General features: G+C 40.0%; 1 protein-coding gene across 4 annotated transcripts; it reads left to right on the top strand.

The window, feature by feature from the left end:
• Nucleotides 1-23,897, top strand: bcl6aa (BCL6 transcription repressor aa). 4 transcript variants are annotated; one of them, XM_088616665.1, is made up of 9 exons: nt 1-136; nt 17,583-17,754; nt 18,019-18,240; nt 18,512-19,489; nt 20,091-20,269; nt 20,730-20,897; nt 21,306-21,436; nt 21,695-21,832; nt 22,655-23,897. In XM_088616665.1, exons 2-9 carry the CDS (start codon nt 17,594-17,596, stop codon nt 22,796-22,798), a joined length of 2,121 nt encoding a protein of 706 aa, XP_088472791.1. In that variant the 5' UTR covers nt 1-136; nt 17,583-17,593; the 3' UTR covers nt 22,799-23,897. The 4 variants fall into 4 exon arrangements, with proteins under 4 accessions (XP_088472791.1, XP_088472790.1, XP_088472793.1 ...); XM_088616664.1 differs by lacking the exon at nt 1-136 and adding an exon at nt 11,131-11,289; XM_088616667.1 differs by lacking the exon at nt 1-136 and adding an exon at nt 11,358-12,223.
• Nucleotides 23,898-27,020: the final 3,123 nt, after the last annotated feature.

Raw genomic sequence — 27,020 nt, 5'->3', positions numbered from 1 at the left:
ATGTGGCAATAAGGTGGTGAGAGTGAAATTGCCCATAGACTGAGTGTAGCGCCGTCAGAAAAAGGTGGATGTTAGCAGTCTCGGGAGCGTTCCGAGAGAGGAGATGTGCGGCCCAATCCAGAGCTTGTCCAGTGAGGTAAGATACCATGAAAGCAACTCTCTCTCTCTCTCCACGGGGAAGCAGTCTGGGCGGATGTGGAAATCCATCCAACATTGAGTCAGAAAGCTCTGACACTTGGAGGAGTCCCCATCAAATTTTTCCTAAGGGAGGAGGGAGTAGAGGATTAACAGGTGCTTGAAGCGGGGGGACAAGAATGGGAAAGGTTGGGGAGGCGGTGCTTGTGCGATGTGGTCTACTAATTGCCGGACTGCCGCAGTTAGCTGGCCCAGGGTCCGGGAGTGTTCTTGGAGAATAGAAAATTGATTGTTCTGGTCAGCTGGATCCATTTTAATTAGGCTGACTATTCTGTCACAAAACTGATAGGTAGAATCTGAGGATCCTTATGCGTAGCCGTGAATCCTGCAGAATGTGAAGTAGCACAGGGACAATATCCCAAAAGATATCGTAATCCAGTCGACAGGAGGAGCACTGAGTCCGGTAACCGGGGAAATCCGAGAAAGACAATCCCAAAAGCGAAATCCAAAGAGCGTGGTCAAAAAAGGCAGGAGCCAAGATGAGGAACTGGGGGAAACCAGTCAAAAAGGTTTAGACACGCACAAGAGAATTCTACAGGAGGCTTCTCAGTAGTGAGCATGGGTTGGTGTGTGAGGGAACTTTAAATACTGAAGGGAAAGGGATATGGTTGGATAATTGGTCTGGGAGTGAGAATTTGTCGAATCTGGTGCAGGTAAGAGTGTGATGGGTTTAGTTTGGAATAAGATCGTGAAACAGTGGATTTGGGAATGTAACAGGATTTGCGAGAGAGAGTGCAGAATTCTACAGTATTTGACACAGGAGTACTGTGTTGAGTAGGTGATAATCACAAATATAGTAAAGGAACTAGATATGATATGTAGTCTTTTAGAAATTCCAAAATCTGGGCCTTGTCCTTTTCTATAGATCTGTATGTGTATTTCAAGCATGTTTGTAAAATATGAATTGTCACTATGCATCAGCATAAAAGAACAGCCTACAGCTACTTTTAAAGGTGAAATAAGAAAGGAGTAAATTTCCATGCTGTCTTTGTGTAATCAACACTTTGTAGTCACAGGAGGTCACTGGAGTTTGTTTTTAATAATTATTACTCAACCTTGGCATGACAGATATTTCCCATTAACATAAGGCTGAAAAACTGGAATGAAGTTATTTTCCACTTATGGAATCTGGTGTAGGTACTGTATCTTACTGTCTATCATGTTGGACCACTTTCTTCTCCAATTGCTCAGTATGTGGAGGATGAAAGCAAAGGAAAATGAGAATATGGTAATAACACAAAACATAAAAAAACTAAACTGTTTTAAGAGATCAGCACAAACCCAGAATGGAAAAGTAACCTGTCCAAATCCTACTATCCCCATCCTTAAATCTGCTGTCCCTTCACTTCAATCCAAGTAAAGGTTTATGCCATGCTGAAAAGAGAACAAAGGAAAGACAATGTTTCGGCTGTGGAGCCTTCTACGGGAAAGATGTTAACGAGTATGCTGACAAAAGGCCATACATCTTCTTGCCTCTAATCTTTACCATGAAATTTCTTACTGGGACATCAGCTTATATCAGGAGTGTAACCTGATTGATCTTAACCACCAGTTATCACAGGTATGGTCTGTTATTCTATGGCATTCTTTTCCCCTTCCTGACTGAACGTTGTTTTTTGACCAAAATAATGGGGATATTTAAAATTTTCAGCATGTGTGAAAAACAAACTTTATTTATTGCATTCAGAATCATTGCTAACTAAACCCTATACTTGGGATGCAAAAGCCCCTTATGACCATATTAGGGTAACTACCCTTCCCCCAAAGTACCAGGTACATATGAATGTATCCGATGTTGAAACAGGTCTGAGGTTCACCAGTATGTGAAACATTCAGTCCAAGTGTTAGTCCAGGCCAGCACAAGGCATACAAAAGCCTCATTGCTAAAATTGTTTATTTCCTGGACATTTCATGTGGCAATTCATTACCAAAGCTAGCGGCCATCTCTAAAAATGAACACCAGATACTAGACATCTGTTTGTTAAGGACTTTTCACTTTATTTCTTAATCATTTCTGTTTTTGGAAAAAACACCACAGGGTTGCCTAAATCAGCAGCTGGAAGAAATAGTTGGCCTGCTTTTGTTGACTCATCTTTATTTTTCAGTTTTTCAAAGACTGTCAGTCATACAGAAATATAAAGGGGTATTCTATTATTTTGTTCAGTTTCTAAAGGTTATATATCCTGTAGTGTTGGATATTATGATGTTATCTATCACTTTATAAGTTTTTATTAACTATACTAGAGAAAAAAGCATGTGAAAGTTTCCCATAATATGATCACACAATCAGGGAGTGAAGAGTTTTATTGCCTTCATCCACTTGGTTTATAAGCATCTGAGCCACATGTGACAGCTTTCCCCTTGACAAAACTCTATGAGTTATTTTTTTGCTGGAAGAATTAGTTAGCAATGAAAGTAAACCAAGCATAGTAAACAGGAAATTGTTTATTACATACAGTCAGATTTTGAATTACAAGAGCTGGAGCCAAATAGCCCAGCTATTTACAAAAACAATTTACAAACTTGCTGCATCAGAAGACCAGCCCCCTAAGTCAAGGGATAAATACAGTTTTCAAACTCCAGGCGAGGGATGTCACTTTAGCCTTCTCATGACAAACAATGCGTCCAGTTTCAATTGCAAACCAAATTAATATATGGATACACAAGTAACATATAAAGCAACATGGAAATTGCAGGTTGAACGAACTCAAATCCTGTCTCTAAATATGACCAGAACCCATGGTACCACTATTGCAGAAAGGTGACATTGGCACCGCATCTAAACTGTGCTGCGTAACTCTTTGACAAACACTATCTCTTCACGCAAAACTTCTCTCCTGTCTTCTGCTTCATCGTCGGCTGGTCTCATGGTCAGGCTGTTACATGTTGTGTCACAGCAAAAAAAAAGCTGCTGCTTTATCCATATCACAGCTGTGCGTTAGTGTGTGGTAATTGGTTCTGATGGGAATTAATTGCGAAGTGCTTAGGGATACTTGAATGTGATGAAAGTCAGTTTCAAAGTAGAAGATTCATTCAATCATTCAATTGAAGTTCTAAAAGAGTTTGCGTGAAAAACGCTTGCAGCCCGCATATTACCACAGTGCCTGTTTTTTTATATAAATCTGGATGGACATTATCTGGATGGTCTGTTAGTTAGTAAAAAGATCAGGATATCCTTACATTTCAAGGATTCTCTAAGAGAATGAAGAAACTTTGTTCTCATTGCATGCTTAATGCTTAGTTTTGAGATTAAAATCTACATCCATCCATTTTCTAACCACTTCATCCAATTCAGGGTCGCAGCGGAGCTCTATGTACAGTAATTCACTTCCTGTGCAATATACTTATGCCAGCATTCATATGAAGTTTAATGTTTTATATATACAGTAGCTCATAATACTATGCAAGGTTATTGGGAGGACCTGACTGGGTCATAATGTGTGCAAATGTACAGTATCTCAGGGTGCAAATGCAAGTACAAAATTCTCTTGGTCGGTCTGATTGACAGGTTTTTTTAATTTCATTAGTAGTACATCTTTAATTACTACAAATGATTGAAACAGGCTGGTTACTTTAATTTGTATTTGACTTTCATTTTCATCACAAAGGATCCAGGAGTGTTTTTACACACTGGAGGGCCTTCACTCCAATCACCACTAAGATGTAGTACCCAGCTGGGTGACGGGCCGCAGGCAGAGAGGGAAGAAATTGCTTCAACAGTTGATTTAAGGGCTGTAATTTAAGAAATGTAGGCAGGCCAGATTATACAATTCCAAAGTGGAATTTAGATGTAACACACCAACCTTTAAAAGCAGTGCAACAGGATCTTTAATAACAGGACCTTGGTTTAATATCTCACCAAAAGATCCTTTTACAGCATAGTCTCCCCAATCACTACAATCACTATACCGGGACATTGGTTTGGAAATTCTCATCCAGAAGGAGGAGAGCCACCAGCACCACTAACAGTAGTACCTTTGTTTTCCTAGGAGGTAACCCATGCCAGAATTGACCAGGCCTAAACCTGCTTAGAAGCTGATATTAGGCTACAAGTTGGAAATGTTTCTAGCTGGTGAAAATAAGGAATGGTTGATGTCCACTAGGTTGCTGCTAATACTACTGCAATGCTTTTACAGTGGCTATATTCTTAACCACTGGTTTTTCAAATGTATGATTCTAACAAAATGAGTCATACATTAGGTCTCCATTATAACTAAAAAGAAACTATCAAAAGGTGAATACTTATTACATATCCCCTAATCTTACTCTATTTACTCTATAAATACTCTATTTATAAACCATGGTTAAATAACTGAATAAATAAAATATATTTATAAAATATATATATAGTTCCTTCGTTCCTTCCTTGAATATGTTCTCAATTTTACCCTGATCTGCTGGTTTGGCAACCTGAACCTGAGAAGCAAGAACAAACCAGGCAGCCTGGTGAAAATATGTCAGAAGCTCATTGGCGCCGATCTTCCAGCCCTCTCCTACATCCATCATTCATGTTGTTTTGCATTAAGCAAAATCCATCTATCTACGATGATCCTTCACACCCTTTGTTTCTTAATTTCCAGTTACTCCCATCAGAACACAGATACCGACTCCCCATCTTAAACCAACAGATTTAAGTTCTCATTCATACCTGCAGTCATATCGTTACTTGACACTTGACTTTCTATGTAAATCTGTATGTATGTTGTTGTTCCTGTCGTTTTTTTCTTCTGTCCGTCTGCACACTAACACTGCTACTGTAAAACAACTTGCCTCCCACCCCCCAAAAAATAATAAAGATTTTCTCTCTCTATTAGTACTTTATTATGTTAGTCTGCTTAAATAAACAACAACAGATAAAGTTTTATGAACTGCACAGAAATGAACATTAATCTTCATTTTTGTTGATAGATCACTTACCATTTAGTCTTGAGACTATATGAATTAAAACGTATTAAATGATACTGCTCATTCAAGAATCTGTAACATTTCCACCCAATACTTCAACAAATCATAAGTGTTTAAATTCAAAGGAAGTGTCATAACACCATTTCCTAAAATCAGACATCTGCAAACCACAAATTATGCCTGATGAAAGCTCGAGTAACTGTGCTTATACAACCTGTATATAAATATACAGACACACAACTATGACCTTAAATCTTACCAAATAAAAAGAATAGGATAATTTCTGTTGCCTACTTGTCTCTTATGTTGTGTACATTATGTAGACCAGATCAACCTGATCTCTTTCATTCCTAGCACAAAGTGTTTATCTATGGATTCCAGGGAAAAAAAGTTTATTTTAATGCCTTCTCAGCTCACTCGAGGATAACCTATACTTTCTGAGTGTTCTTCATTACCGGCCATGGCAAGACCAAGCTGCGATGTTGTTATTTGTTGGGGGGTGACGTCTACCACCAAAAACAAAGAAACAATACCACCCTCCTTGAACAAATGTCATGGACAGGCAGAAATCTGTCTTGAATAAATTTTGATGAATCTGGCAGAACATGCCAGCTTTGGAGGACAGTCAGCTGTGCCAAACCCGTACACAACTACATTCCAAGAGTTGCAAAAACCCAGAGGGTGGATGCAGTATCACCAATACTGCCCCGCAGGGCATCAATGGCACCTTGGTCTTGCTACAGCTCTGCCCCAAGGAGCACAAGGAGGTCATCGGCACATGGCTGCCTGCCATTTGTCAGCCTTCACGTCCCAACTTCTTTTTCGCTTGGAGGAAGGGAACTTCTTTTTTGGCTGTAGGGGGTCTGAGCTGCATGAACCATTTTTTTTTTGTTTCTTTTTGAACAAATACCAGAGCGTCAACTTGCATACCTGGATCTTATCATCACTCTTCGGCTGCGGGCCGAGCTGTTGCACTTGTCGTAATATTCTGTAAAAACTAACGGCAGACGTTTCTGAACGGGCCACTGAGTCCCGACCCTGGTCCTGAATGAACACCGTGTCTTCTGTTTTTTTTTCTCTCTAGCCGAGTTCTTAATCACAGGATCATTCCTTTTAGTTTTCTGTTTGGGTTGTGTTTGTAAATGTGATTTCAGTTCTTAAACAGTCGAAGGGGATTTATAATTGGGAATCAGTGCTGTATCAATTTGCGAGTTTCAGAACGGGCTCATTCAGGTGTCTTGTCTGAATTGTGACCAGCTGGACCTCTGAAGAAGGAAAAAATGCTCATTGTGGGCATGTCTGATACATTGTCATTCCCACTCATGTCTGTCCATCATCAGTTGATAAATTGGAAAGAGATGTTTAGCTAGAAATAATTGCAAGTACGTGGAGGGCAGCCCATTTAAAGTTCTATACTGAAGTCTTAAGTATTTGTTAAGTAATTGTTTATCTGCAACATTTTGTATTCCACTGGAAATTTATATGGCTACTACGTCTCAACTGCATATGAGTTCTGTGTTGTACAGCCTACTGTACGTCTAATCTCACTTCCTTCGCTTCCTTGATATGCAGGCCTTTGAGATGTTGCATTTTTCTAGTGAAGCATATTTATACTGTGACGAAATAAACAACAAAACATCCCCCATGCAAAGGTATTGTACAAAAAAGAGAGATGAATTGCTAAAATGCATAAGCACCAGAATAAAGATTTGATCAGGCTAGTACATGCAGCCCTTTTAACCCATTCTCAAAGAGTAAAAGCAATTTTGTTCACATTTATTACAAAAACCTTAACTTATTGTATAACTTGTTGCATAACACACGCTTAAAAATAGAATTTTTACAGCTGTTTGATGCATGTTAAAAAGCACTGAATAATTCAGACCACTTCTGTACTTCTTACCATGGATGATAATTTTATTGAGTGACATTGAATCATTTTTTTGCTAAAATGTACATGCATTTGTAGGTTAAAGCCCAAAACGCAATATTAAATTCATAATGCAGTATATATTGAAATATGCACAGACATGTAATACAAATTGTACTCAAATTACGAACTAACATCAGTTTCCTACCATAAAACACTTCTTTAGTTATAAGCTCACACCGTGGACATCAAAATGAAAAGCACCTGCCAAAAATCATCCAGTTTCAAACCTTACTTGAAAAACATAAGTCATATAGGCAAAGTGTATTTAATTGGACGTATATTATTTGAACTACAGACTTTGCTTTGTATATCGCGCTTATCCAATCAGCAGTGAACTTGTGTTACCAAACTCGCTCGCTGTATCATGCTGTATTTTTTTAATGTGGCATCTGTAGTCAACGTTAAAAGTTTTTAGAAATCGCTATGCTGAAAAAAATAAATTCTTGCAGATGTATTTTGAGTACCGAAAGAAAAACGAGTTAATATTTTACGGATCTGAAGGTGATTGTTGCAATATCTGAAGTATCATCAGATGGAAGAGGCCACAATAACAAATCGCATAACGAGGTATCACAAGTCGCCATCCACCAACATCATAAGCAATTATTTTACGTCACTTCTTCAGTGCCCTTTTAACAATTTATGTACTCTGTATAGAATATTTAATATGGAATGAAAAAGAGTAGTTTAAGGTGATATGGTTTTTCTGGTGACACGGGACTTGCATTAACTATTTTTTTCTAAAGTAAGACATTGATTACAGAATGATTTTCAAAAGAAAAAAAAATGAATGCGTCGTAGACCAGGTTTATGCAAAATGCGCTGTCAACTGGTTAGACCTGAAAGTAGACAAAAGACTCAAATCAAACCTAAAAATCATTTTACAAGTTTTATTGCAATCCTCCTGTTTTGGAAATCGCGCTGTGGTCTAAATAAGAGCTCTGAGAAAATGTTAGGTTTGTATAGAATGTGTTAACGTATTTTAAAGAACCGCTTAGACTGGATAAATGGTGTACAAGCCCGACAGCGACACTACATTTAAACGTAAAAGTGTCTGTCTTCCTGGTTTTGTAGTCCGTGGGTTAACGTTTCTCTTTTGCGAAAGGAAGCTTCAGGTATTTCAGATAAGCTACTTTCCATGCGCGAATTTATGTTTACATTTATCTTTAATACTAAAACCCAACATAGGATTATTGATATTAAGAATGCTTACATAAACATATCTGTGCAATTTCAACAATAAATGTATGAATTCAGTGGTAATTAATCTATTTTACCCTGATTATACTATGCAGTAAAAAATGAAAACATTGCTCGATTTGAAATTACTTGCACATCGTCAAGCCGCGTTGACATTATTATTCTTGGTATACCTGAAGTAATCTCTCTGATTAATTGTATTGTATTTTCACCTAAAGGTTTCATTTTTAAGCGACACGTATTTTATGCCCTGTTCGTAGGTATTTGAAGAAAGTGCAAATCGGAAAAAAAAAACTTTTATCTTGGTTTTCAAAAGACGAAGTAAATTTATTTCATAAAGCATCAGATAAAAACTAAGGCAATATGCAAAAAACACAGTATTCTGTTAACTCCAATGAGATTGGCCGTATGCCAGCCTGTTAGACGTAAGAGGGTTGTATTCTCTTTGGGTTACACTGTTACCATCTACAGTAATTGAAAACAAATTACAAACTCAGTATCTATTAATGACCTTGTTCTTCAACAGTTCTAAAATTATAGACTTGACCTTGATCTTACACGTTTCAAGGGATATATAACGAAACGTTCTTTGAGAAATAAGCAGTGTAAACAGTATTGGCACACCACTCACGTGAATATCTGAAATACCCCCGCCGCTCATCGATTTACATGACAACACGTGCAATACATTATTAAAATGTAAGCCTTTAATATAGTCTACATTTCTTGATAGCTCAATTGAGCGAGGCGCCGAATCCTCTTCTTATCACCGAACACGGGCAGAAAGTTTTAATCTGCTTTGGGAACAGTTTACCCAGCATTAGGCCTGTAATACTTAGCACGTGTTCGGTGTTATGACTTTCAACACGTTTGCCTGTTACTGAAACGTTTTATGGGTTCGGTACTATCTCGAAACGGATTTATTTTTATTATTGGTTACATTTCTAAGTAGCAGTAGAAGTTTCCTTGGATGGGAGTTCCTTGCTCAGGTATTCCTGGGTGTCCGAACACTGATGAGGCACAACACAAGCAGAAGCGTAGCAGTGTGTGCACACAACATTTTTATACAAACTCAGAACTGCAGAATAAAAAAAAATTGACGCTTTGCAACAGACAATGCCCTGTCGACACATTACGATGCGTGTTGACAGCAGTGCACACTTTGACACTACAACTTCGCAATAACACAGATGCAGGACACAAGTGCTGTATTCCAAGCACAGATTTCAAAAGCTTGTAATAATACTGTCATACTCGGCAGCACTAGACCACCGTCCAGTTGCGGAAAACCGGAGTTCCACTTGTCATTAAGTCAGACTACTTTTTTGTAACGTATTTTACAAGTCACTGTAACGAGTCTTTTGAGAATTACCACCATTGAGAACGGTAATCTACGCCTTGGGCTCCAAGGTGTTACTGAATACACCTAATTTTTGCAGGGATTCCGTGTATTTTGTTTCCGTCAGTGTTTGCACTTATTTCACTAACTGTTCAGATTTGTTTTCTTTAAGTAGGACTTCGCCGTGTTTAAGCAGAAAATGCAGAGAGGAGAGAATCTAGAAATTATTGACGTAATCATAAGCCTTATGACAACCTGTAGTTTTTTAGCAGTAGTGAGTTTCAAAGCGATACCGACAAACTATCCAAATGCTCGACTCCAGTCCACGTCTGTACACCCCATAACGTTAGGCCATTCCGGGGTGACCCATTCTGACAAAAGCGCTGGTACATTACTAAGACACAACGATCAACGATATATGACGCTGCAGTGCAAGTGTACTTTCGCCACATTGGTCGTGATATTATTAGTTTTCTTAACATTAAATTTAGGAAACTTTAGATTGAGTTTTAAATTCAGTTTTAGAGTATTTTCCCCCTAGTGCGCAATATGCAGAGTTAATTTCCGCTTTACACGTAATTTTGAAAAATTTTGAAGGATTTATTTGCACAATAAAGCAGCATTATTAGGCTTTTTCTCTCACTCAGGTTTGACATCAAAGCATTTCGTGATTTGTGCAACGAATCAATAAGTGTTCGCTACGTTTATGTGACGTTTTAATAGCACACACAATATACAGTACTTGTCAAATAACATAAAACATCACAGCTACAATGTCTTTTGGAAGTCCAAGATTAAATTCAAAGCCTCGCGTATCACGATATTCCACTTACACTTGTACAGAAAAGCACCATCACCAATGACATGCACATTTTGACAGAGATTTAACCTTGCTAAGTGTAGGGTGAAAATACACAACAGACTGCATGCTGCAGCCTGTCGCTTAGGTCTTTAAAAGGGAAAATAGATGCATTTACATGTTACGCACCTTCCAAATTAAAAAAAAGAACTTTGTAAGCACAATGTTTTTTCGGCTCATGATCTCCAGCTCCAAACAAACCCTTGTAGGATGACGGGCCCAAATCCACAGGCAATGTAAGGTTAAAAACGGAGAATTTTACCCAAAAAAAATCGGCCGCAACAGCAAAAAAGGGAACACACGGAACAAAAATAAAACACACTTATAAAAGTGAACAGTAAGAACATGTATCCAAGTGTATAACCACCCCTGCTATGTTCTCTATATGTTATGGCAATCGGTTTAGTATTAGGACGGGCAATGTGCAGACACTGTGCTTATGTCACGGAATAGCAAATTAGTTCTGAGAATTTTGAGGCAGGGCTAAATTCACTGGCTACGTCGACTGTAAGTCTACCCACGTGACCGTCTCTGTCTGGAAGCGTCCACAACCAAGTGGGACATGAGTGCAAGAGCCACTTATTTTTCCCCCGTTTTGCAAAACTTAATCATAAAATAATAGGAAAAAACGTCTCTCTTTTTATGGTAAACTCTCTGTTAATTCAGTCCCTACCCGGGCCACCAAAAGCTTTCTCGCGGAATGCTGCTGAAATGCCCCGCGGAAAACAGTGATCCTCCCCCGCCCTCTGAGAATGGTACAGTCGCAAGCTCAAATTCCGAGAATTGAGCTCTTCTGATTCTTAGAACTGGGGTTCTTAGAAGTGGTGATGCAAGAAGTTTCTAGGAAAGCCCTACCAGGTGATTTTTTTAATTCTTTTTTGCCAATAATTTGGCGCGAAGTTTTACTTTTCTTTGCAGGTGGCTTGGTTCAAACACAATGTTTCTGTGACTGTGTTTTAAAAGAGGTTTCTAGGTGATTTCAAGGTGTTTTAGACAGTATTTTGTTGCGCAGTGTTCATCTTGTGTGTCTTGGCTTCTGACAGTACTCTGACAGTTCCCTCTCTCTCTCTGGTTGGTAGCTGCTGCTCCGCCGCTGTGGTGCTGTTCTCTGCGGCTGCTCTGCCTCTGTGGAGACTGAGCAGGGGTTTGCAGCGGTGCTAATGGAGAGAGACGGGAATAGCTATTCTTGTATTCTTGCCTGGTAGTCTGAGGTGGAGAGACCTTGTTAGATCGAGTGATGAAACCACGTACAGTCTCGAAGTTTATCATTGTATCGCTTGATACGATATAACCTTGTACCGTGATCTAAAATGTGTTCCTAATCGTGCTGCTTTGAATTTGTAAATGCGTGTGAAAACTGGCACTTACTGTATTTGCACATTGTGTCCATTTCTAGTTTTTTTTTTCCAACGTTATGTCCTTTATCTTTGTTGTAAGGCACTGTGCCACCTGCACAAGTAACAGTCGGTGGGTGTCTGGGTTAGTGGGCGTCTGGTACTTTTTAGTAAGTGTTGACACTGATAGGGAGGTTGTATTTTTGGAGATCTGCGTGACTCAGTGTTGGCTCTTAAATGGCAGGCTTGAGAAACAGTCACTGCTGGAGGGGATCATTCGGCACTGGCCAAGCCTGTCTGCTCAGGTTGCAAAAAATATCATATCTGTCGCTGTGGCCCCTTCGCCGCCTCAGCTCCTGAATTGTTTTTTGGCGAGCTGGTAGCTTTCCACAGTACCACGATGATGATGCGTGCCTTTGCTAAACATTTGGATAAGGTTGGAGGCAAATCTGAAATAGGTACAAGAACATGCCGTACGAAATGTTTATTTATAGATGACGGCACTGTTCTGGTGTGGCTATATACAAAAAATGTAGCTTGTTTATACAACCAATTGAACAGGTGTTTTGTTTTTTAAATTGCCATTTTAATATAAGTAACTTTTTCTGGTTTGCGCAAGTTTTCAAAAGGCATTCCTACACGCTAAAAGAACTTACATTTTTTTAGGATTCACAAAATATTTTCTCCCCAATTGGAATTTAAATGTAACATTTCTGTGTAACCAATTTAATTTGCAAAAAAGTTCTTTATTGTGACTCATGTTTTTTTTTACGGGAGTGCGGCGCGACTGAACTTTTCTGTCTAAAACAGTTTGGAAAAGTACCGCTAAATGTTGGTATACACGCTTTAGAAAACCAAAGGACTTCTGGTTGTAATAGTGTTTACTTTCATATTGTCTCTGGAGCATTCTGTTTGCCTCTTGAAAGACTTACTGCCGAGTAGCAGCCCCAGACCTCGGGTAGAGATTTATGAACCTCTCCCTCAATCCCAGTGTCTGCGCTTGTTGGACTTGCTCCACACGCTATTCTTGGATAGCGCTTGGCTATCTGTTTTCGGGTTCAGACAGTTCATTGAGTAGGGGTCAATGTTTTTCACATAAGGTTCTTGCATAGTAAATCTATTATTTCAGTTGTTTGAATAGCTGTCGCGTTCTCAAGAGAGATCATTTTAAAAGCTGTTCATGGTCAAGTTTACGGAAAACCGCTCATGATCAATTTTATATTTTAAAATGTTAATGGGTTAAGCCGGTCCCAAAACTCTTGTGACTGCATGCTGTGTTAGTATTTAATTGCTAGAATAGGAAAATAACTGATAGTGCCCATTGTTTGTGGTGGTTTAAACTTGGCATGGAATTGTGTGTTGGAAATGAACTTGAAATCGTAAAGTGTACTTTAAGATCCATTAAAAACATTAACTCTTCTGCCATAACTAGATGATTGGGAAAGTTTAGTTGCATTTAATTGCTTGTGACTTACAATGAACCTTGTCGTATCTCGGGGAGAAAAGAAAACTTATGAGCGAGGCGATCCGATTTCTTTTCATCTTTGTAAAAAAATATATAATAAGGCAAGGAAGCTCGTGTTTTAAAGAGAGCTAACTAACGAAATCGCGTTTGCCAGAGACCGTAGCGTTCTGCTCCTCCCCACTTACAAAAAGGGAGCCTTCTGAATGCAACAGAACCGTAACTTGTTTTATTTTGTGATGTGTGCGCGTACATAGATATGTTGGTGACATCTTGTGGTAATTGCTGATATGACTTGCAAGTGTGGTCCCTTAAGCTAAATTGAAATCCCTTTGAAGTACAGGAGCGGCTTGGGCTGTGTGGACTCTGGTCCGATAGATGGTGGGCTCCTGTCCCGAGTGAGTTGTTGGTGCCTGTTACCTTGAGCAGAGTACCCCACTCAGCAGTGCCCTGCGTACTCATTGGGTCTGAATTGTAATGGAGAATTTGGTCTTAAGTGACTTACAGTTGAGTAAATGATTTATAAAAGTGTATTTCAGACCTACACTGTGTTTATAATAATAATAATAATTAATAATTGCTTACACTTATATAGCGCTTTTCTGGACACTCCACTCAAAGCGCTTTACAGGTAATGGGGTCTCCCCTCCACCACCACCAATGTGCAGCATCCACCTGGATGATGCGACGGCAGCCATAGTGCGCCAGAACGCTCACCACACATCAGCTATTAGTGGGGAGGAGAGCAGAGAGTAATGAAGCCAATTCATAGATGGGGATTATTAGGAGGCCATGATTGGTTAAGGCCAATGGGAAATTTGGCCAGGACGCCGGGGTTACACCCCTACTCTTTTCGAGAAACGCCCTGGGATTTTTAATGACCACAGAGAGTCAGGACCTCGGTTTTACGTCTCATCCGAAGGACGGCACCTGTTTACAGTATAGTGTCCCCATCACTATACTGGGGCATTAGGACCCACGTGGATCACAGGGTGAGCGCCCCCTGCTGGCCCCACTAACACCTCTTCCTCTTTATCTATCTTGTAATGTATTGTGTCGTGCTTTTATGAAGTGAAGCTTACAGTTGGAGAAATTCCGATGAGAAAATAACCCCAGATCTTTTTTTACTGTATCTTCCTCCTTCAACTCAAAACCCATAGAGGTATCCAGTGAACATGTCCAGTTTAACTTACTGTATAACTTTAATTTTTTTATTAAAGAGAGTGGGTAGCAGTGCCACCTTGTGGCACACTCCGATTTCATGGAGACCCAGAGCAGTATATTCTGAAACAGAACTATAAAACGAGTAACGTTTTCAACCCAGTGAAATATTTTCTTAGACTATCATAAACGTCCAGGATTCTTCAGTTACTGCCCAATACATGTGACATTGTGGATAGTGAACTTCAAGTAAAAAAGTAGATCAGAGAAATTTATAGCTTTACTTACGTATACTTGTGGGCAGATATAGGTGTTTAAATGTCACAAGTTGATTTTTTTTTCCTTTTACACTGTGGGACAGAAAACCTAGTAATGTAGGTTTGGACGGAGACAGTATTTAGCACTGAGCTAACGCAGAATGTACAACATGCAAATAATGTTCGTAGCGGGTGAGCGCAAAGTAGTATTTGGGGCGGGTGTTTTAACTTCGCCTCTAAATCATGGATTTTGCTCATGGGTAGACTGCTGTTTTTTTTCCCCCCTGTAAACATCCACACATTAAATGGTTTAAAATAAGATGCATGGTTTTTTTTAAGCTTGAAGTTTGTATGTGAACCTGCTTTCACAGCAGTGAACAAGTGAAATTTTGACCCTTCAAACATCTGCATATGAAAGCGGTGCGCAGCTTCACAGTACACCGTTTAAGGAAACACCCGCTGGAGAAGTTTTTACTGCCAGCGGAGGAAATACATAACCGTTCTTCCTTAACAACTTTGTCATCGGTTTTATCAATACCACAAATTATGGTATTCCCGGAAAACACCTTTAAGAAAAGGATTGCTGTCTTTAGGTTCTAGATTTTACAAAACGTAAGGTCTGATAAATTCGAAAGGAGCTTGTCTCTTGTATAAGTGCTACTGAGTTAACAGTAGTCCGTGTGAGATCAATTTTGCAACCATGCAGGGAGTATTTAATCACGACATCTAGTTCACAGTAAATATTTAATATGCGTTACCTTTCCAGAACTTCCAATAAAACTGAAATACCTCAGTCTGCTTCGGAAAACAGTAATTTGCACATTTACCTTTGCAAATTAGGAAGAGCAACCATCGAATACTTGTAACCCCTAAACGAGGTTATTGTATTTATGTGGCAACGTTCTAGAGAAATTTTTGGAAGTGTGGTTTTCAGAAGTTCAACGGGATGTTTTTTTTTCTCTCAGTGAAAACGGTCAACTGGCCGGACTGCGCCGTCTACTGGCTGTAGAAGATTTTCTCTCTGTTCTACCGTGTGAAATTGTGTCGTTTTGGGGGTGCCCTCTGTTTGAGCAGGTCTTTAAAAGCAACTGCTACTGTGTTTATATAAAGACAGCGGGGAATTCGCTGGAAATTCACTTAATCAGATTAGAAGTAAGGGTTACATTTGCACTGCACACGTTTTCGTTAAGATGAAATAAAACGACGGAAAAGAAAAGAGGTTTTGCTTAGTTTTTTTTTTGAAAATGTGGGAGTACGATGGTTTCGATGCGGGGTCTCTCTCTGACCTTAACCTTTTAAAGTCCTACGTAGGACCAGAAATCGCATTTCAGATCTCTCGCTTACCCTACAACAGTTCTGAAATTTATTATAAACAAGTTACAATCCAGAAGCGCAGTCTTGAAGCTTGTTAACTCGCCAACATATGTACAGTAACTCAGGAAAGAGAGCAAGAACTTAAGCTTAGACATAACGTTTTTTAGAAAAAAAAAACCCGTGGGTGTAAAGGGGCATTTTCTTTATTGTTGAACTCGAGATATGCGTACCGAAAAGCCAAGAAAGTTTTCATTGAAAAGTCTTCTAAATATTCAAGTGATTTCCAGGAAGGCGGCTTCTGGATCTGAAGAGAAGCAGAACTGTTCTCTGAAAATCCGCCCAGGCTGCAGTTAGCATTCCCGGAAAGGTTGAATCGCTGTATTCCCTGCTATTAAGACTCAAAAGCAAAAAAAAAAATCATTGCCATTTATACGTCTTAGTTGGTTTACAACATGTTTAGACCAAACTGTAAAATGAAAGGGAGAGGAGCCTAGGAGAATGTCTATCTTCTTGAAATAAAGGTACATATTATTATTCTATTCTACATTGCAGTTTGAATGTTTATATTCTAGTTTTAAACACTACATTACGTACAGTAGCTGCAAAGTTGCAAAGGGTGAAGAATGCGTTGCTTATGGTGTAAATTCCTGCATACGTGATATATTGGTTGCATGGAAAATTACATTTGCTATTACTACTTGTAGCCTAAACTTGCTGCTTTTAAACTTTGTGACCGCAAAACGACAGACGGTGGTAATGGAAATGGTTATGGAGGGTAAGGCAGTTCTTGATTTAGGGGTGATATTTAATGGTGGCAACATTCTTGTGATGGCATGCCACCATTGTATGATTTTTATAGTGACTTAATACAAAATTAACAGTTCCTCAACCAGAACCATTGTGTGGCCACGTTGCCATAGTAACGGGAACACTAAAACTGAAGTTCACGTCTGCCTAAACGGTGATGGGATTTTTCAAAACTGAAACTAATATTGTATTTTTTGTACAGTCTTATCGCAAATATGCGATTTTATTTACACCTCTGAAGTTTATAAAAAAATAAAACTATCAATATTACTGTTGCACGGAGGTTTTAACTACCATATAAAAATAACATAATCACAGTTCTCCTACACTAACGTTAAGCAAGAATATATCCGTTAAGTGTAAAAACGCTTCTTTCAGTTCTTCAGTCCTGAAAGTAGCTTTGTCCGAAGCCTTTCTACAGTTTAAGAGACTGCTGTTATGAATAGATTTTATATGATACATGTTACTTCATTTAATGATGTCCGGGTTTAGTAAGGAAGACTATATAACTGTGAATAGCTGCATTTAAATAGCCGACACTGTGTAACTTTGAATAGTGCTGTTTGGTTTATATCGATTGAATGTTAACGGGGTGCAATAAGTAATTACAGACTAACGACACGGAAATAAAACCCCCAAAACATGGAACGATATACATTTAAAACTTAATTCCAGTTATGCAACCAGGAAATAACTGATATACGGAATACGGCTATAGACGGAATGTGAGTGGAAGTACTGTATTTGGAAGCTTTGGTTAACAGACATGTAAAAAAGTATTCGGACTTCTCATAGACTTCTCGTTTGCCTCCTCAGATCTTGACAGAATGGCATGTGCAGCTGACAGCTGCATTCAGTTTACTCGCCATGCAAGCGACGTGCTTCTCAATTTGAATCGTCTTCGGAGCAGGGATATCCTAACGGATGTCACAATCCTGGTGAACAGGCAGCCCTTTCGTGCTCACAAGACAGTACTCATGGCCTGCAGGTAAACAGACCCCCTCCAATCCTAGCCTTTGAATTTCCAAGTCTTGCCTTGAAATTCTATACATGGGGAAAAAATAACGCTCTCCACAAGACAGAACAGGCAGGGAGAAGTTTTTCGGTGTGTGCAATGTCACCACGCGGGTGTGTCACTTCTTGAATTCCAGATATTAAGACAATTTTGTTCTTGCTTGTTATTGGATCTTTTGCCAGTGAAAAGTATTGGTAAACCACTGATTATGCACTCTTTCTTGTCTTGATTTCAAAGTGGGCTGTTCTATACCATCTTCACTGACTCCCTCAAATGCAACCTGAATGCCATTAGCCTGGACCCAAAGGTGGATTCAGAGGGTTTTGCAGTTCTGCTGGAGTTCATGTACACCTCTCGCCTCACATTGAAGGAAAGCTTGATCATGGCTGTTATGAACACAGCCATTTACCTGCAAATGGATCATGTGGTGGACACCTGCCACAGGTTTATCAAATCCAGGTAAGAAAGAAATAGGCAGAATTGAACTTCAAAGCAGATCACTGTAATGACTGAGCAGAGACTCCTGTTTGAAGTTTTGTGGGTTTTTAATTAAGCTGCAGTTGAACCTCAATAACTTCCTTTAACTGTGTGGAAGACTGGGACATTCCCCACTTACACAAGTTTGTGGTTTTACAAGCATGTCTGGAAAGGTCCAGTCAATTTTTTATTTTTAAGGTATACGTTTTAACACTCTAAGTCTAATGGTATGTTTTTGTTTTGTTTTCCTCAGTGACTCTTCAGCCAAGTTGCCCAGGGAAGAGTTTTTAGCCAGTCCCTTGCTGTTGCCTCAGGATGTCCATGGCTACAGGGCCCATGAAATCGTGGAAAACCTGCCGGGCCGGGCTGCTCCTTTCCGGGATGGGAGGCCTTACGGTCCAGGCATGTTCAACATAGTGAACCCTCCGAGCAATTCCTACCACCTTTATAACCACCTCCCAGTCCAGGGGTTCCCCTATGCTCTTGGAAAGCTGCCAGAGGCCAAAAACCCCTTCCCTGACTACAGTAAAGGAGGCACCACCCACCAGAAGCACTGTTCACCCCCTGATAACACTAGCAGTATGCTGGCAGACTACAACAGGGTAGCAACCAACACCTCCTCTGCCCTCTGCCATGCCACTGCCTACCCTGCCAGGGACATGGTTGTGGATGATGAAGCGAGAAAGGAGGCCCACAGGGTTGCCGCCCAGTCCTCTGGACTGGTGTCCAGGAAGTATGCCTTCTCTTCTCTGGGGCATGAGCAGCCTGAAGAAGGCAAAGAGAACACCCTGTCGGAAGAGGACGACATGAGCCACCAGCATTACTCCATGGGCATCTCTTCTGGCAGCCGCAAAGGTCTCATGAGCAGCCCTCAGAGCCCGCTGAAGTCCGACTGCCAGCCCAACTCGCCCACCGAGTCCAGCAGTAGCAAAAACGCAGCGCTCTCTCAGACCGCTGGCTCGCCTTCCTCCCAGGGAACTCAGGACCCCAAGGCGCGCAACTGGAAGAAGTACAAGTTCATCGTGCTCAACTCGGCCAACCAGGCCTCCAAAGGGGAAGAGGGTGGCCCCCAGGACCCCGAGACTCGCTCCCCCCGTCATCTGGGCTCTCCGGCCTACCTGCAGTCCGGAGAGGCCGAGCACATGGACCTGCAGACTCCCGCCAAGATGAGCGAGCACGGCGACGACCTGCCCACCCCTCAGGCCAGCCGTCTCAACAACATCATTAACAGGTGGGCCCTGCCTTCGGGGCTCAGTGGAGAGATGAGCCCGCTTTATCGCCGTCTGGGAAATCGATTGTGTGAAACGAAATAAGAGTTCGCTGCTTCAGGATGCCGACTTTGTTCAAAAAAAGAATCTTGTGTAGTCCGATGAATAGCACAGCAAGGGAAGTATACATTCCTTGCTGAGAATGCTTAGAATTAGAAGCTCACTAGATCATTACAGATGGGGGGGGGGGGGGAGAAACAAAACATACCTTCCATAGCTCAGGATCCACGGTCTGTCGGGTTGAAGGCACAGTAAACCAGATTCAAATAAATTATTGTTCTTCTGTTGTTGCCTGTGATGTTTAATGACTGGGAATGCTGAATGCAGCAGAGTGCATATTTCCATAGCATGTTCGCCTAGCTGAATTTTGTTTTCCCTGTCCAATCCTCTTGATGAACTCTGGATTTACCGCTGAGCTCTTGTGTTTTAAATTTGTGGAAATGCCTTCTTAATTATGGATTTTGAAAAGCTCTGAAGTCATTTATTGATTTGCGATTTTTCTTTTTTCTGATTTACGAATACTCGGGGCAGTTTTGTGATGTTTCATCTTTTTTCTCCCCCCAGAACACTGGAAGGATCCCCAAGGAACGACAGCCACTCTTCGATCTACATGAACCACTTAAAATGCTCCTCCTGTGGCTCTCAGTCCCCACAGCACTCTGAAGTTTGTCCCAACACTCCTGGTTCGCACTTTGGAGAAGAGATGTCAGAACTTCATTCGGAGTACTCGGACTCCAGCTGCGGTAAGGATTCTTTTTCGAATGCAGCCGATATCAACGGGGTTTTAAAAAGGCAGATTCAAACTGAATATTGTAAGGGAAATGGCATATCGCTCAATTCTCATTTTCAGTACGTTGGTCAAACCATGATTAAGGCAGAGCTGATGTGTGATCTGAATAGTGAGCTTTATTGGTTAAATCACCTGAGGAAACCAAAAACCCAGCTATAAAGATGGGGCTGTCAGTACCCCTACTTCTAATCAATGATGAGCCGGGGAACTGCTGCAGCAATGAAAATGAGATTGAGGGAGGACGCACTGGATTTGGACCTCCCGAGCTTTTAGGTTTAAAACTGGGATAAGATGCAATGGGGACATCCAGAGATCTGCTTCTTTACTGAATAGATATTCATCTTTATGCAGCAGTTTAAGCTTGGTGGCCTTGAACCTTCCATTTATTTTCTGTATTTTTTTTTTCCTAACAGAAAACGGAACTTTCTTTTGCAATGAATGCGACTCCAAGTTCGTGGAGGAGGATGCTCTGAAACGACACACACTTCAGGTCCACAGCGACAAGCCATATAAATGTGACCGCTGCCAGGCTGCATTCCGCTACAAAGGAAACCTTGCCAGTCACAAAACTGTTCACACAGGTAAACGTCTGAACCCCCCCTCCATCCTCCATTTCCCTCTCCCTAGTGAAGAGCAGATTACTGTATTGACCTGGTAACATTCATCATGAAGTTGTATATTGCCATGATCCTCACCCCTGGCTCTGGAGAGTGACAGTGTCTTCTGGCTTACATTCAACCGTGGACTCTTAATGATTTAATTGAATCACTTATTGACTTAATTGTTCTTGATTTACAACTGGTTCTCATCCCTTATCGATTTTGAGCTGGCTTCGAAATCTGATGGGCTGTCGCTATCCAGCACCAGGAGCGAGTATTGCTGCTACAGGCAGAACATTTGAATTGCATTTAAGAGTCCCAAAAAACAGTGCAAGGCCATGTTTGGCAGCCATAACTCTGATTTTGTTTTCCTGGTTTGTCTTATTGCAGGAGAGAAACCTTATCGTTGCAACATTTGTGGTGCTCAGTTCAACAGACCAGCTAACCTCAAGACTCACACTCGCATTCACTCAGGAGAAAAGCCATACAAATGCGAGACGTGCGGTGCTCGGTTTGTACAGGTGAGTGGCGCTGCCATACAGAAGCAAGGTTTAAGTCCTAGATTTTCATATAATTTTTCCAGCTGAAATAAAACGCAAGAACACTGATACCGTAATATCCCTAGCTACATTCAAGACTCCTGCTTTTGTCGTTCTTAAATCAAATATACGAAGCAGAAATACTTCTATCATTGAAGACAAAATGGCAAATAATGCAGAGTTTAGGACTTTCTTTTTGTTTGTTTGATCTTGACATGTTTGAAATGTCTTGTCTTGCAGGTTGCCCACCTCCGTGCTCATGTGCTAATTCATACAGGAGAGAAACCATACCCATGTGAGATCTGTGGGACGAGATTCAGACACCTGCAAACATTGAAGAGCCACCTCCGTATTCACACAGGAGAGAAGCCGTATCATGTAAGCAACTTGCTGCCAGCCTGGTGTCCCTGACCCATATAGGTTATACTTAGCGTTTCATTTTCCGTTCATTTTACAATGATGTGCAATCTACACTCATTACATCCCAATTTAACGATGTATGAATTGCCATATTGGTGTGTTTTAGCATTATCAACCGATATTTAAAGTAACATGGTTTTGATGGTGTACTACATTTGTCTTTGTCCTGTTGAAAAGAACACTGTTGGACATGTCATTCAACAACTGGCAAAAACTGATACACAAACCTATGCAAACACAGCTGTGGATAAAGTGCAAACTGGAATGCGAGTTAAAAGGCCCGTGGGATCAGTAATTGGCATCGCCCGTTATCTCTGCTTCAGGGGTTGATTAGGCAAACAGTGGCTGTGATGTGAAGCAGTTTGACTTGTTTCACAATTAGTTGACTTTTAATGCCTGTAACTGGGAAATTCAGTAAGCTAAGTTTAAAGATACTAACCATGGAGAAAAACACACTAAAAAAGGGAACACCAGTTATACTATTGGGTGTGAAATTGTTAGTTTTTCACGATTATATTACTCGGCTCTTTTTTTAATTGATGCTTCAGTTGTCAGTGAGATAACAGGTAAAAAGGCAGGTTGCAGGTATATCCAGTATTTATTTAAATAATACGTGCACAGGCATCCCAATGCGAAAAGATCTAAATTTAAAACCACGAATCCTAGTGGGTTCAGTTTAACTTTCAAAAAAAGGGATCCTTCCTGGCTGCATGTACTCAGCTGTACAGGCACGTGGAGAGATTTTAACTACGATTCTCTATTTTTGTTTTTCATCTTTAGTGTGAGAAATGCAATTTGCACTTTCGCCACAAGAGTCAGCTGAGACTTCACCTTCGGCAAAAGCACGGCGCCATCACCAACACGAAGATTCAGTACCGCATGTCTGCCGGAGACGTGCCTGCAGACTTGACCAAGGCCTGCTGAGCAGCAGTTGGACATCTTGGCTTTGAAGAACTAGTGCCACACTGCGTTGAGGAGAAACGCTTGGGCAGGCTGTGGCATCCTAGACGGGTTTAATCTACATGTGAAACCATCACAAGATATGGTCTCTTATCACAGTCACTTTATTGTCTATACATAAAGATGGGAGTGTTTATAAGCTTTCTGAAGTATATAAAGCTTTATTTTGGTGAAAAAAGGATGGAATGTACACAAATCCAGTTTTTGAGGATATTTTATATAAAAGAACATACTTTTTTGAAAGTATTAAGAAAACTTTTGAAGGATGGTATTTTTTTTAGGGAAAAGGTATTTCTGGCGGATATGGACAATGAATTTGCTCTATAAATTTATATATAGATGTACAGGATACACCATGTATAATTGCCTCTTTCATGGATGTGAATTATTGCATTGGTTGCGTAGGTCAGATACCATGCTGTGTTCAAAACTGAAGGAAGCAAACTGATGACCTAAATAGGGGACTTGTTGCTAATTTAGAACGAACGTTCACTGAATGGGCAATTTCGTAACTATTCTGTGACATAATATTGTACAATTGCATCAAGACCAGATTGCTTTCTGCGGGCAGAATCCAATCTGGCGTTAATGTTGAAATGACTTCAACTGAAATTTAAGGTATTATTCTGTATAAGCAAGAAAAATATTTTGTTTAAAGTGCTTCAGATTATTTGTCTAGAAATGTGTTTTGTTTTTTTTGCAAGTGAAGGTTTACAGTTTTCTGTCTGTTGTAGAAGCTACAGTAGAAGGGTGTGATATTGTCCAGATTTTGTTTGTATGCACACTGTGTACTCAAGGTGCCTTTACTGTGGCAAATGAAAGATTCATTCAGCCCGGTTCTATTAAGGTACGACTCAAGGACAGCACTTGTCCTGTTTTTTTGTTTGTTTTTGTTTTGTTTTTTTAATGCTTTTCATCTACCTTCAAAACCTGCAAATTCAACATTGCTTGAGCTGTAAATCTTCAGGTAACTTTTGGGGTTGGGCTTCTTTGAACTGCATTAAGCTTATATTGTAAAATATAGATGTATGAATGTAAAATAAAAGTCCTGAATTTCTATGTCTATTTTTGTGATGTACTGTATGTAGGTTTAAAGTAAACCCTGAGATTCTGAGAGCAGAAATACACAAAAAGGGAGATGTCTGAGGCAAGATGCAAGATGCAGATTATAGTGACTGCCTTGGTCTAAATTTGGAGAAGGGCAGGCATCTAAATTTCAAGAGCCAATTTACTGATGTGTTTTCTAGGCCTCTTTTAATCAGCAGCACCCGATCAGCTGGTGGGGGCTGCTGATTTAGTGAAAAATGAGCTTGTAAGGAGCTGTGCTAGAGGGAAAACATCAACAGAACTACATTGGTCCCAGCAATGTCCATCAATTCCAAAAAGAGATGACATTTTAATTCCCTCCTGTCGCACTGAGGGAAATGCAAATGGTGTTCTACACTGATGTTTTTAAAACACGTTTCATGTTGGTTTTCCATCTGGCAACACATACACTCAAAACTACATTGAAAAATACTTGACATTCTCCAGTAAGAAGAGTGGGGGAAACTGTGGACAAACCAATATAAAATGACACAAAAAATAAGGGATCCAGCTTGCGAGTTATAGTAAAGAGTAATTTCCATTAAAGTGTTCCTCATTGCACCCCAAGACTACTACATGAAGCACTTAATTCAATATTTCTTTCATGGATTCACTGTACTAAGCATCAAGAATGGTCCTAATTATATTTTTATAAAGAAGATCATTAAAAATCAGGGCTTTCTATCTGGGATTTTGGATTTTGCTCATAGTAACCAAAATATGGAATGAGCTTTAGGTCTGGTCTCATTAAATGATCCACCTTTTATCAAATTAAATTCTGACATCCTATAACTCAGATTTTGTTTTCCAAAATGTTTCAGTAATATTTTCAGAAAAAGATTAAATGCAGCCTAAGGAACAACTCAGAATTCTTCAGATTTTGTTCTTATATCAAGAGCACAGGAATGAGTGTACCAGAGCATGGAAGAGTGACACTTCGTCTTTTATCTCTAATCGTCTGTTTCCTTTTCAAAGATAATTTTGTAGTCACCACATACAGTACATAAACCAGAAATGACAATTAATGTCAGCATCTGAAGCGCTTAACTGAAGTTTGGGAGGGATGGCGATAACCAAGCCACATTCATTCCAGATGTTTTAAATCATAATTGTTCCCAACATAATTTCTCAAAATCTCTCTCTATATCTTGAGCAAAATCCCTTATTTTGCGTGCTATCTCATTATTTCATCTTTTTTTTTTGTTCCCCTTGGTCCTCATCAATCATCCAAGGCACCAGTTAATCATAAAGTGCTACAGGGTTCAGTCCTGGGCACAGTACTTTTTATTATTTATATGCTTCCTCTGGGTCCGATTATATGCAAACACGGTCTCCAGTTTATTGCCACTACAGATGATACTCAGATTTACGTTAAAACTTCTTCCCCCCCGATCTTCCGCCTCCATCACTTATCTTTTATTTGAATAACATCAGGCTCTGGCTGACGTCAAACTCCCTGAAGCTAAACAGTGACAAAGTAGAACTTCTACTGGTGGGCAGCAGATGTCAGCTGGAAACAGTAACGGCGGACTGCTTCCCCATTCAGGCTTCAGCCGTAATTGGGAACCTGGGAGTCGCGCTTGATCTTTTTTTTCCTGCTTTAGAAATATTGCCTGCAGTAGGCATTTTTTTTCTGGGTGTCTGATTCATGCATTTATAATAGCAAGGCTTGATTTCTGCAACTCTGTACTCCATGGGCTCCCCAACACTCTTCCCAGTAAACCGCAAAGTAGCTTTACAGTAAGTGGCACAGTAAGTTCCAAAACTCTGCAGTTAGACTTTCAACTCACTCCAGACCTTGGCAGCATATCACTCCTACACGTAAGTCCCTACATTGGTTGCTTATAAAGTCACGTATTCAATATAAGATGCTGTTACTGACCGATAACTGATAAATAATCTGGTTTTATCGTACATCTCCAAGCTCCTCCATGCTAACACTCCTCCCACAGGCTGCGTTCAGTTGAGGCTGGTCCTTTGCCCATTGTACCCAGGACTAAATCACAGACCATTCCTTTTCTGTTGCTTCTCCTTTTTTACAGAGCGCCATTCCACTGATTCTGCAAAAGATTAGGTTTTATTTTGACCCATGTATAATTGCCCTACATTCTATCCGGTTACGTTCTTGTGTAACTTTATCATTCGTTGTTCTTCTTGTCAATATGTACGGAGTCATTGGTTTTTGGAAATCCCACTAATAATATTAGTTATTATTATGTCCTCTTACACCCCATCTTCACTTTTGCAGCTCCCCTTGGTTAACTCCTCATTCTGCTTGGGGTCCTAGCTGTGCCCTCTCTAGGCTACAGTCCCACTTTCTGCCTTGTCTTTCTGATACAGGCTCTGTGTTGTCACAGCCAGACCCTTCCTAAGAATAAGCAGCTTTCTAACATTGGATAGACATACAGACCTCTGCAGGTCCTATAATCCACCAAAAGATGTCAGTATCACACAAGTAAAAGACAACTGTTCTATAGGTTGTTTGTTGATTGTATGATTTTCACACCTTTCTGGAGGCTCATTTTTTATTCATATTATATTCATTTGCTGTGTCCAGGGTACTAAACCACTATTTTGGCACATGTACCTTGTCAACAGGTTATCGAAACCTTAATGGTAGAAGATTAATCGACCATTGCCCAATCCAGCACAGTCCCCTTTACCAAATCTGTAATGCATTACGTTCAAACCTTATGCTTTTGTGAATGTTCTGTCATTCCTACACCTTTCTGAAGGTCTCAGTCTTTCAAGCAGAAAGTACATTACCAGAATACTCCACATAACAGGTATGCAAAGGTGTGACAATTTATGAAAAAGATACCTATGTTTAATAACCCATGGGATAACCCAAAATTCTATTTTTTACATTTCCTTTTTTATGCATATGAAAAAAAACAACAATAAAATGTCTGTCATCATGTCACATGATCAAAACAAGACTTTCAGTTAAGGATATATGAGATTTTCAAATGAGAGAGTGCTATTTGGTATATCTAGATAATTTGGTAGCTAGCAAGTAACTTATACAAGGATATGATCCAGTCATTTCTTTTTTGTTGAATAAAGCAAAAGGTATTAGCTTCAAGAACATGGCTGGTTA

Source organism: Lepisosteus platostomus, chromosome 2 (genome assembly GCF_059453375.1).
Source record: "Lepisosteus platostomus isolate fLepPlt1 chromosome 2, fLepPlt1.hap1, whole genome shotgun sequence".
Taxonomy (NCBI): domain Eukaryota; kingdom Metazoa; phylum Chordata; class Actinopteri; order Semionotiformes; family Lepisosteidae; genus Lepisosteus; species Lepisosteus platostomus.
Note: the sequence above shows the minus strand (reverse complement) of the source record. Positions and strands in the feature narration are given on the sequence as shown.